Below are 11,839 nucleotides of genomic sequence, written 5' to 3'. Positions count from 1 at the left end.
CTTGACGTCGGTTCATCTGGCAGGTTAAGGAGCATCAAGATGTGTCGGGAGTGTTGACCGTTTCTATGACACAGGCTCAAACTCCAGTGATAAGGCACATGTTTGTAAACATATTCTGCTTACATGTATGGGCGCTAAGGCCCGACTTACATCTCTCTTATTGGTTATTTCTATGAGGTAAGGCTGTGCTTTCTATGTAGGTGTTTGCTATTGGTTCTCGGGGATATGACACTGCAGATGACAGCGCGCATAGATAGGAGTAATCCATGAACAATGATACCTCATAGCCTGAAACACCTCGAGCTGCTCTCATTCTTAATCAAGTAGAAGAGCGTTGAATTTCTAACTTCCTAATACATTAGTTCCCTAGCTAAGACCTAGTTGTGACAATAAACACTGATCTGTTAGTATGTTGTATCAGATAGTTCGGAGATTTGTCTCCTTTCCCATACAACTCTCTTCTCCCTGCCGACTTCCAGGGCCTACGTAGTATTTATTACAGGTTACGAGCCCTTGGTTTCCCTTACTATTATTGAAATCATCTAATACTCGGGGGCTTATCTAAAATCTGATGAGTGCTATTGTCATACCACATTGGAAACCTCACCATCCATACTACTCGTTATATACATGGGTTATGGTATGACCACTTGAAATAACGCTATCTATAGGTATATATCCATATTTCAGAAAGACTGAAAGGTGTTCTCTTTTCATTCTCTCTTTATCGAATGCTTTTGGTTCTATCTGTGAGGCAAAAAGAGGAAGAGAGAGAATGTGGACAGGAGTTACTATCTGCCTGGGAGCTTCCAGGGATAGAGCTTAGAATTTTGGACTTTTCGCTTCATCAGAACAAGACTAGTCGCATATGGGGCATATATGCTTGACAATGTAACACTTGGATAATCTGATGTTGGATCGAGATAATGGTAGAGACATTATAAGGAAGATACTCTTCCGATGTCATTTTAAAAATTCTTCTTCCAATATATCTTCCTTCACGTACCTCATGCGGTCACTTCCACCTCCAATGGAGGTTTGAGCGTATCTTCCCGAGAGAGCTGACCTGCCAGAAGTAACTTGAGTCTCTCGCTCAGAGCCGCTCTCTCTTTAATCCAGGTCTCAGTATGACCTTCAATCAAAGGCAAACCACGCTCGATTCTTCCAGTATTAACCCATCCAATCAATTCATCGACATAAACTTGCTCTTGGTCCTTGAGTGAATGGAAACTTCGTCCAAGCCCCTTCTTCTCAACACGATTCTCATATTCCGTCCGGAGACTCGTAGTAGATGGAAGCTGTGCAATACCAGACAAGAAAGCTGTCACGGCAATAGCTTGGAACTCGAATAAAGAGAATGTTGCAGTGTAAAAAGGAATTCCAACAAATGCGAGCGTGGGATCTGGGATGTAGAAGATATCCTGATGTAAGTTGTGGACTTGGGTGCCATCTGTGACAAGCACTCTGTCATTTGCCTCGATGGCAGACATGCTGTAGTCGTTGTAATCGTCGAGGAATGGAAGTGCCATTTGGTATCCTGTGCAAAAAATAATTGTATCTATCTCATGCAGGGACTCCCCGGTTTTAAGATGTACGGTCAAGGGCAAGTGCTCGGTATCTGACGATGTTGTTGATGTTGAACATTCGAATGCTTCGACCTCGGCAATTCTTGACGAGTTTTCTGGAAGTGCACTCTCGGGGAGATCAAAGGCACCATTTCGGGTGCTTTGATACACATGATTTGCGGTTCCACTGATTTCCTTTGCTATATCGAGTGAAGAGACACCGCCACCCAGCAACAGTACATTCTGTAGTTTAGTTAGTCAAAGGCTACTCTTAGAATACTGGGATTGGTTTCACTCCTACCCTCCCTTCAAATCCTTTTGATCTTCGAAAAGACTTTGAATGGAAGATCCTCTCGGGCCATCGAGCTTTTGCTTTGGGTAGACCCCGTATATTTGGGACCAGAGGCGTATGGTAGTGACCTGAGGCAACAATGACCGAGTGAAATGTCTATAACCTAGTCAACACTCACATCTGAAAATGAAAATGTCTGGTATTATAGAGCTTAGCACTTACTGCAGACTCCTCCTTGTCAACGGAATCGTGACCTTCGCTCAAAGTACACCAGTGAACTGTCCATGTTGGCCCGTCCTTATAAACTCGGGTGACTCGGGCGCCATACTTGGTTATATCATCAACACCGGCCTTGTTCGACGTATCTTGGATATAATCCTTGAGCACATGATGTTTCACAAAATGAGCAGTCCCCTCTGGCCATGCATTGAGTTTCGTCTGTAGTAAGGGAGTCGAGACATTATTTGTGAGGCTTTCATAACAAGGGCTGGGAAATAGTGAGCACGACTGCTATATGAGAATGGAAAGATTGCAAAGTTGAAACTCACCCCGGAGGTGCATGAAGTAAGATCTTTCTCTCGTTTCCGGTCCTCTCATCTTTCACGTATTCCTGTGAAGCAGACGGTCTGGGTGATGGATACTGGGCTTCAATCGGAGTACGCTTGTCATAAAGCCTGCAATGTTTCAGTTCATTGTTTCCAGGTGAATGATAGGCGAAACAGATTACCAAACTCCGCCGGCTGCATTGTTTCTCTCAAAAACCGTCACCTGAATCCCAGCAGCCAGAAGATGGCCAGCAGTGACCACTCCACTGATACCAGCTCCAATAACAGCAACTCGAACCGCCTCACTCATGACTTTCACAGAAGTTCAAGAAGAAGAAAGAAGAAAGAAGAAAATAGGTTTATCCGCGTATACGTGGATTGTTCCTGCACTTATGGGATTTTCTGAACGACAACATGGGCTGATATTTCGCAATTGGGTCAAAGTAACTCGGAACAAACGGCATTGGATAGTGATCGTGATTTACATCGTGGATTGTGACATCGCCCTTATGGATTGGACAATATGGAATCAACCTTGAAAGAGGGGTAACATGGTAAGATGGTGATATGGCCGAGTACAAACTTATAGAGAGCGATTGACATTGGCTAAAAGGCGTAATGGATGATGACGATGATGTGCTCAAACCCTAGACCATTTATAAGATATGATGCAACCTTGATAAGAATACATTCCATTATCAATCACCATGGCACCCGCTCCTATTGATTCACGCATCGTCGACGTCGCAGTGCCCAGGAAAGACACCCTCGATCTTCCTGGGCCTGCGCGAGAGCGCTTAGAAAAAGCCGGGGTTGACCTCAGTGACGGCTACCCATACCGACCATCTCGTCCTCTCTATATTGATGATGTTTACAACGTGCGAAACTATGATCGCGTCCATGTAGACCCTGGCAGCCGAGCCGATCCCGAGAAGAAAGCACTTCTGTCCGCAGCCAAGGAAGTAATTTCGTTGACTAGGCATATTGGGACTGAAATCGTCGGGTTGCAACTGAAGGATTTGACGGACCAGCAGAAGGATGAGCTAGGCTTATTGATTGCGGAACGAAGCGTTGTCTTCTTCCGTGATCAGGATATCACCCCTCAGCAACAGAAGGAACTAGGGGAGTGGTTCGGGGAGATTGAGGTTCATGTATGTCCTGTCCAATCCAGCGAAAGTATGTACCAGTCACCAACTCTGTTTCTCTTTTTTTTTCTTAGCCCCAAGTGCCTCATGTTCCTGGCATCCCCGGCGTCAGTGTGATATGGCCAGCATTGCAGGAAACAGAGAGACCAGCGAGTTTCCGTCGACCGGGAGGGGCTTCTCGGTGGCATAGCGACCTCGTACACGAGAGACAGCCCGCCGGAGTGACCCATCTCCACAACGATACTGTACCCACAGTAGGAGGTGATACCCTCTGGGCGAGTGGATATGCAGCATATGAGAAGCTGTCACCATTATTCCGCAAGTTGATCGACGGAAGGACTGCCATCTACCGCTCGGCTCACCCATACCTCGACCGCAAGAACCCAGACGCGGGACCTCAATATGTGGAGCGCGAGCATCCGATTGTCCGTGTTCACCCTGCTACAGGCTGGAAGGCACTGTGGGTGAATCGGGCGATGACAGACCGAATCGTTGGGCTTGATAAGGCCGAAAGTGATGTGATTCTGGGATACCTATACGACGTTTATGAAAAGAATCCTGATATCCAGGTTCGATTTAAGTGGAGCCCACGCACGAGTGCCTTGTGGGATAACCGGTCAGTCAATACTCTGGGGGGATTTCTTGAAATTGAAGCTCATTTTTTCAATAGCATCACGATCCACAATGCAAGCTGGGATTATGAGGGATCCCAGCCTAGACACGGGACACGAGTGACTTCGCTCGCTGAGAAGCCTGTATTCGATCCAACTGCACCAACTCGGCGGGAACAGTTGGGCCTTTTGGGGCCAGAGGAAGTTGTAGAATTGGAGAAGTTGACTAGTCTCCTCGAACTGAAGTGATCAAGGTGCCACCTTGGTGTCCATAATAGGTCGGTAATGTGAATTGGTGCGGTTCCCGATATTCGCACACAGATAGGCTTAGTTGAATGCGATTTTTGATCATTATATAGTCACTTTGTGTAATCTATTGATCCAGCTGAGAATGTCAAGCGCCCAGCACACCCTAAATAATTTTGGGATATTGCATCTGATATTGAATCTAGTGAGGGAAAAAAAAATGTATCCCCCGGGGCGCATCAATACACCGGAGGTGTGTTGGGCGCTTGGCATTCTCAGCTGGACCTTCGGAGCACCTGATTTCCCCCAAGGCAAGGGGGGTACGGGGCCAATTCTGCCGGTCATTGCCGCCTTGAACCCAACGCATATCCTTTTCTGATTTATCTCTGTTAGGATTCATTGCTTTCTTTCATACCATTACTTTATTTTCAACTTTAATATTCAGCCAAAATGAGTGCCACCACAACAATTACCAGTCCGCCTGAGATCACGGTAGACAACGTCGCCACCCTCTTTCCTGAGGTCGATACATCACTTGCCCGTGAAATCCTCCCCACAAGCCAAACAAAGACTGCGCACAGCAGCGAGCTTGAGGGCTACGATGAGGAGCAGGTTCGCCTGATGGATGAAGTTTGCATTGTTTTGGATAACAATGACCGGCCCATCGGAAGTGCCAGCAAGAAGATCTGTATGTTTTGTACCCCATAATCACCTACAGATGTACAGAATGGCGGGGTAGTGACAGGCACAAATTCGAGATAAAATACTGACAGTTGCATCCACATAGGTCATCTGATGAGTAACATCGACAGGGGTCTCCTTCATCGCGCCTTCTCGGTTTTCCTTTTCGATTCCAAGAAGCGTCTTCTGCTCCAACAGCGCGCCACCGAGAAGATTACCTTCCCCGACATGTGGACCAACACCTGTTGCTCTCACCCCCTTGGTATTCCTGGTGAGACTGGAGCTGAGCTGGATGCTGCCATCATGGGCGTGAAGCGTGCTGCACAGCGCAAGCTAGACCATGAACTGGGGATTAAGGCAGAGCAGGTACCCCTGGATAAGTTTGACTTCCTCACAAGAATTCACTACAAGGCCCCCAGTGATGGAAAGTGGGGTGAACATGAAGGTATGCTACATGATACAGTGTATAATTGATTTCTTGAATGAAAACACTGACATTTTTGGTAGTGGACTATATCCTCTTCATCCAGGCTGATGTCGATCTGGAGCCCAGCCCCAACGAGGTCCGAGACACCACCTACGTCTCAGCTGATGAGCTTAAGGCGATGTTCGAGCAGCCTGAACTGAAGTTTACCCCTTGGTTTAAGCTCATCTGCAACTCTGTGCTGTTCGAGTGGTGGGGCCACCTTGATACTCCGGCCTTGGATAAATACAAGAATGAGCAGGAGATCCGTCGCATGTAAAGATTCCGGTGCATAATCTATTGCATATTTCGGTTTCATTTCGGTTTATGTTCTTTTTGCCATTTCTTGCATTCCTCGGAGCAAGCCCTCCTTTACGCGACTCATGGAAATATACCTCTGCACACCAGACGATTCTCACGACATCAATTCAGACATTTCATCCTTTCGGTTTACTTTTTAGGAAATCAAAAACACAATGCTTAGTCAACCGTTCATCCTTTGTTTGGGGAGTATTCCCACAGTACAGCATAGTCCTAGTGAGACCTGGTCGAGACAATAAGTACATGGATGCAATGGATATGACAAGCAGCTAAAATGCCCCAAAGTAATGTCAACGCCAGCGCTAATAAAATGACTTCAAAAATCCAACTGCACCCCGACCATTACTGCGCTGGATCTGTCGACAAAAACAAAATACAACTACCCAAAATCACCGTCCCAACGACCGTAAAGACAACCTGCGTTTTCCAACCACTCTGCACCAAAGCCGCCTTGCGCGCGTACTTCTTGACCGTGCGCGAGTAATTCGCAAACCCATTAGCCAGACAAGTCAAACTGAGAACCCAGAAAATGATCCCGACGGGTAACGCCATGCGTCTCTCTAGGCCGGTGGGTTGATCACGGAAATGAAAGGAGATGATGATGGCCAGCGACACGACGGCTAGATACATGGACAGACGGAGCCATGAAAGAAAGGTGCGCTCGTTGGCGCAATGGTCGCGGGCGTCGGAGGAGGTATTTTCGAAGAGGAGCGCGCCGAAGTAAGGGCGTGAAAGGAAGATGTGCCCATGTTGGGACTCGATATGTCTTCAAAAAATGTCAACCGGGCCGTCACTGTTGGGCAGGAATGTGGGGGTATGTCATGTGGCAAACTATCATCATAGAGCATGCCAGACTTGAATTTGAGGTACGGCATCATGTAAGGGATGAAGGCATCGGACAACGTGTTTTGCTCTCCCGCCAATTCTGCGGAGCCGGTTTGTGACTTACTCTTCCACGAGGACCGGCTTGGCATTTACCGGGTTGATCAAAGGGTTGAAGGGGGAACGAACACCCCCAACTTGTGTCACCGTTTGGGACATGATAAATGGGTTGACGTTCGAAACTCGATTATCCCCAAAATCTGGAGAAAAGCTGGGGACAGCCCTGGAGGGTCTGGGATCAGTCATGTGATGGTCTATACTGTTTTCGGAATGATGTCACGGTCATTTTGTGTTATCATTTCGAATGATCTGATGATCGACAGCCCCAGCGTTCATATGTTGCAGATCGGGATATTGTATGTATGCAGATCTACTCTTTTCATGGGCGGTATCGGGGTTTGATTTTATGTATATATATAGAGATATATATATATAATCGACATGATTGTTGAATATGATATTTTATGAATATATGAAAGTCATACTTGCCAATGAAAAGATCAGTAGAGTTGTAACTAGAAACAAAAATAGATTTACAATTGTAGAATAGGAGGAGGAGAAGAAGAAGAAGAAGAAGATAAAGAAGAAGAAAAAGGAAGACGGCTATACCAAAAAAGAAATACAGAAAAGAAATGCTCACACTCGGAATCGAACCGAGGATCTCATCATTACTAGTGATGCGCTTTACCGCTAAGCCATGCGAGCTGATTGATGCAACTACCCATTAGGTTTGTCTTTATCAAGTAAAAACTTTTGTAAAACTAAGACTGCCCGCATCGAGCTTCCTTCCCGGGCCTTAGTGGGCCGTTGAAAGTAGTGACTAGTGTCTTGGTACACCCCAGAGCTGCATTGAGAAAGGACCTCCCGATGTCGTATGGCAAATCATACACAATAACTTTGAAATACATGACTCACATCCCTTACCGCCCCATGAAGTGTTATCTACATTATCATCTTATGGAAGCTTATTTCTGTACGGAGTACATTACAGAAGATCCTGAATGCCTGAACCCGGTCCAGACGTATTTTTTGGTATTGTTGGTATTACGAATACATCTCCGCATCCAGCTTTAAGCCGTCTTTTTCTTTCCAAGCTTTTCACCTTCTTTAATATCTCGAGAGCTTCAAATACCCGGGGTCTCAACTTGAGATAGCTCAATTTATCTTGCTGTAAATAATGCGGCCGTAAAACACCCATAGCCTCATCTCTCACATCTTATCATGGGCCCCCGAAACATCCGCTCGGTGGATTCCGCCGAGCATCAAAGCTCATTTAGCCGATCCTTTACATCCAGCTCGCCCATCGCCGCTTTCGCAATTGCACGGGATCTTGCAGACTACAGCGATGAGGATCAAACACCTACCGATGAAGCTTCTGACACCTCAACGGCCCGTCCACCCGCCAGCTATACCAACACCAACCCCCACTCTTTAGCTGGTTCATACCGCCGCCCCGGTCACTTCACATCTGTCAGTCATGCGACTATAATTCCGTGGACCGGGGAACAGCAAGCTCTATCTCAAAGTGAGCGTGAGCAAGTCATTGAAGAAGAACGGAATCTACTCAGTGATAATCATGTTATCGCACCCGAGCATGCGTATGGCAAGTCCAACGGGCTACAGCACAAGATGAGCGGCCTGCTATCCGCTGCTGTCAGCCAAGGATCCTCGTCTCGACGACCAAGTGCATCTTCTCGACGTTCTAGAAGCAGGGATCCTGAGACAGACGCGGCAAGCGAAGTCACTGCTCTGCTAGGAGAGAGGCCTGCTGATGCAGAGGGCAGTGAATTGGGCTTGGAAGAGATTGATCGGAGGTGGGAAGAAGCTGTCGCAGCTGGTCTGATCCAGACGACGTGGCAGCGCGAAGCAAAGGTCATTATGAAATATTCTCTGCCGCTTATGGTCACTTTCTTGCTGCAGTATTCCCTGACCGTGGCTAGTATCTTTACTATTGGCCATCTAGGAAAGGAGGAGCTTGGAGCTGTCAGTCTTGCGAGTATGACTGTGACAATTACCGGGAATGCAGTGTACTCGGGTCTGGCGACGAGTCTGGATACGCTTTGCGCGCAGGCCTATGGCTCTGGGAAGAGAAAGCTGGTGGGCCTGCAAATGTTGCGTATGGTGTACTTCCTTTGGCTTATCACCATTCCAATTATGTTTCTCTGGTATTTCTCCGAGCATATCCTTGTCAAGATTATACCAGAGAAAGAGGTCGCTGAGATGGCGGGTCTGTATTTGAAGATTGCTCTCTTGGGAACCCCAGGATTTGCTCTCTTCGAAAGTGGTAAGCGATATCTCCAGGCCCAGGGTGTTTTTTCTGCCTCCCTGTATGTCCTCATTGTCTGCGCGCCACTGAATGCTTTCATGAATTGGTTCTTCGTCTGGGTAAGTACTTTCTAGCCTTTTGATGAAGACAATACTAATTTTGGATATCAGAAACTTCAATGGGGCTTCATTGGTGCTCCGATAGCCGTCGTAATCACAGAAAATCTCCTTCCACTCTGCCTGTTCATCTATGTTTATTTCTTTGTGGGATCCGAGTGTTGGTGCGGATTTAACAAACGAGCATTCCAGAACTGGGGCCCAATGATCCGTCTCGCACTCCCAGGGCTGATCATGGTCGAGGCAGAGTGTCTGGCATTCGAAATTTTGACGTTGGGTTCAAGCTACCTCGGCACGTCCGCACTCGCAGCGCAATCAATTCTCGCAACAATCGCCAGCATTACGTGGCAGATCCCGTTTCCCCTTTCTATTGCAGGCAGCACGCGGATAGCAAATCTGATCGGAGCTACCTTGGTCGACGCCGCGAAGATCTCCGCGAAAGTGAGTTTATGCGGAGCAGCCATCGTTGGCGTGTTCAACATGGTTCTTCTCTCATCTTTGCGTTCGTATATCCCCAGATTATTCAGCTCCGATCCCGAGGTTGTCGAAATTGTAGCGCAGGTGCTTCCGCTCTGCGCAGCTTTCCAGCTCTTCGATGCTGTCGCGGCAAACTGCAACGGTATTCTCCGTGGTCTGGGCCGCCAGGAAGTAGGCGGCTACATCCAACTATTTTGCTACTATGCGATTGCCATGCCTCTTAGTATGGGAACGACGTTTGCTTTAGATTGGGGTGTCATGGGCTTATGGACTGGGGTTGCTCTTGCACTTGGCCTTGTTTCCCTTATCGAGGGCATCTTTATCAGTCGGGCCAATTGGAATCGTTCTGTCCAGGACGCTATAGCAAGGAATGAGCAGACTTGAGATGACCCCTAGTACATAACAAGAGAAGCGTCAACATGCCTCAATTCCCATATGATATAAAATGGTCAAATTGTTCCAACACGTGACTCTTGTGGTGCGTTCTGCATGGGCGGTGGCTTCAGCTGATTTTTGATTCAGGCTGGTTCTCATTTCCAGACCTGTTGTCGATTATGTCTACATCTCTCCCCCCTTTTTTTTCCCCCAAAAGAGCCATTAGGACTCTTATCAGATGTTATACAAGAAAACAAATCATGATATCATTGGAGTCTCAATGCGGCTTTTAACGAACAACACAGAGATGACCACTCACATCTCTCTAGTACTCCAGGATAGCCCATGTCTGCTCATCCATGGTGGAGAAGATCACACCAGCACTGAGAAGTTCCTCACCAGCCCTGGCCACTTCAGTCGCAGGGATGTTCAATTTAGAAGCGATGACCTGCATGTGTAGGCCGGTATCATCCTGAGGCTCAGTCTTGAGTAGGCTATAAATCTTCTTCGCAACAAGCGACATTGAGGCAAGAGCCTTGCTCTGCCCAGCACTGTAGTCATCCGCACCACCCATAACAGCATCAGCACCACCCGAAGCAGCATTTCCGCCAGCAGGAGCGGCACCAGGTGGACCGCGAGTGAAGAACAAATGCACAGCAGTGGCCTCGAGCAGATGAGTATGCAGCTCATTTATATTCGACAAAGGACGGACAGAATGAGCACCAATGTACCGCTTGTTACCAAAGGACTTGATGGAACCAAAGACCCGGGCGTAACCGTTGAGCACGAGCTCAGTTTTCCCATCGCCGGGCGCCTTGCCATCGTCGGTGTCCATGTTGTCAGCAGTGGTCGAGTCAACCCATTTCTTGACTTCGATCTCGCCAGTGCCGTCATCAATCTTGTATGTCACATTGGTGCTTTGAGAGCTGATGTTGCGTACTTGGCCCATAAAGAGGACATTGGCGACGTCGGCACCGTCGATTTGAAATGGGGCTTCGGGGAAAGGCTGCGAGGCGTCGAGCACTTGCTTCACTGTCACGGGACGAAGGGTCTTGTTGTCCCGATCATTGGTCTGTGTTGAGTATTAGCTGCTATTGCTTTGTATAGAAATCTGTAATCATGTCCAGACCTTGCCTCCGGCGGGACTGCTCGCCTCGCCCGGCATGAATCCTCCGCCGCCGCCGCCAAATGAGTTATAATTGTTGTAATTGCCGTCTAACAACATTGTTAAATCATAAATAAATATATATATATTAGACTGGCAGTGATACATACCCATGGTGTGTGTTGTGTTGTAAAGGGAAAAAGTCAATGAACCGTCTCTTCAACACCATTTTACTCAATTGGGAGCGTGTTGCACGCGTCGCGGGGATCGTGTTTTGCCTTTGTGGACCGCCTTCCAAATTGGACTACGCCATCTACCCTCAGTCGCCTGCGTTTTCAACTTGAGCTTCGATACATGGTATATCCTTATTTTATGTAAAGCAATTGCTCCCAAAAACAATTATTTCCTTTTGATAAAGTGTTTCTTGCCTCCAGATTTGCGAAATGGCATGCCCAAAGTGTCTTAATCGAAATGAGCTATGGATTTAGTAGTTGCTGGAAACTTCGACCACAAGTTGCGTACATACTGAGTCTACGTTGAATCCATATCATCTTTTCTCCGTGACTAGTCGAAATTTGAAACATATCAATGTTTCTATGAAGGTGTTTCTACATTTAGCGCAGATTGTATAAATTCTGTTTGTTTGGTTTGCATGCGGGAGATGGTTGATCCGGAGTTCACCGCCCGCGATTCTCTCAACTTTTTTTTTTGCGACAGAAAGACGGCGAGATAAGTGACTCGACTTTTCT

General features: G+C 47.2%; 6 protein-coding genes across 6 annotated transcripts; 3 read left to right on the top strand and 3 right to left on the bottom strand.

Moving 5' to 3' along the window:
- Positions 1-1,007: 1,007 nt before the first annotated feature.
- N7500_001332 (putative FAD dependent oxidoreductase) lies at positions 1,008-2,712 on the bottom strand (the record flags this gene model as incomplete). The annotated part of the gene is made up of 5 exons (XM_056672478.1): positions 1,008-1,808; positions 1,867-2,013; positions 2,080-2,344; positions 2,406-2,531; positions 2,585-2,712. The coding sequence occupies 5 exons, from the start codon at positions 2,710-2,712 to the stop codon at positions 1,008-1,010; spliced, it is 1,467 nt and encodes a 488-aa protein (XP_056538051.1).
- A 397-nt stretch (positions 2,713-3,109) lies between these two features.
- Positions 3,110-4,407, top strand: N7500_001331 (TauD/TfdA dioxygenase family protein; the record flags this gene model as incomplete). Its single annotated transcript, XM_056672477.1, has 3 exons — positions 3,110-3,553; positions 3,622-4,163; positions 4,218-4,407. The coding sequence occupies 3 exons, from the start codon at positions 3,110-3,112 to the stop codon at positions 4,405-4,407; spliced, it is 1,176 nt and encodes a 391-aa protein (XP_056538050.1).
- A 447-nt stretch (positions 4,408-4,854) lies between these two features.
- On the top strand, positions 4,855-5,828 carry idi1 (isopentenyl-diphosphate delta-isomerase IDI1; the record flags this gene model as incomplete). The annotated part of the gene is made up of 3 exons (XM_056672476.1): positions 4,855-5,092; positions 5,192-5,530; positions 5,593-5,828. 3 exons carry the CDS (start codon positions 4,855-4,857, stop codon positions 5,826-5,828), a joined length of 813 nt encoding a protein of 270 aa, XP_056538049.1.
- A 383-nt stretch (positions 5,829-6,211) lies between these two features.
- On the bottom strand, positions 6,212-6,997 carry N7500_001329 (DUF202 domain-containing protein; the record flags this gene model as incomplete). The annotated part of the gene is made up of 2 exons (XM_056672475.1): positions 6,212-6,635; positions 6,819-6,997. The coding sequence occupies 2 exons, from the start codon at positions 6,995-6,997 to the stop codon at positions 6,212-6,214; spliced, it is 603 nt and encodes a 200-aa protein (XP_056538048.1).
- Positions 6,998-7,972: 975 nt separating this feature from the next.
- N7500_001328 (MATE family efflux transporter) lies at positions 7,973-9,994 on the top strand (the record flags this gene model as incomplete). Its single annotated transcript, XM_056672474.1, has 2 exons — positions 7,973-9,136; positions 9,188-9,994. 2 exons carry the CDS (start codon positions 7,973-7,975, stop codon positions 9,992-9,994), a joined length of 1,971 nt encoding a protein of 656 aa, XP_056538047.1.
- Positions 9,995-10,310: 316 nt separating this feature from the next.
- Positions 10,311-11,264, bottom strand: N7500_001327 (uncharacterized protein; the record flags this gene model as incomplete). The annotated part of the gene is made up of 3 exons (XM_056672473.1): positions 10,311-11,057; positions 11,115-11,200; positions 11,261-11,264. The coding sequence occupies 3 exons, from the start codon at positions 11,262-11,264 to the stop codon at positions 10,311-10,313; spliced, it is 837 nt and encodes a 278-aa protein (XP_056538046.1).
- Between the last annotated feature and the right edge of the window lie 575 nt (positions 11,265-11,839).

The sequence above is a fragment of the Penicillium coprophilum genome, assembly GCF_028826855.1.
Source record: "Penicillium coprophilum strain IBT 35676 chromosome Unknown utg000001l_segment0_segment0, whole genome shotgun sequence".
Lineage (NCBI taxonomy): Eukaryota > Fungi > Ascomycota > Eurotiomycetes > Eurotiales > Aspergillaceae > Penicillium > Penicillium coprophilum.
Note: the sequence above shows the minus strand (reverse complement) of the source record. Positions and strands in the feature narration are given on the sequence as shown.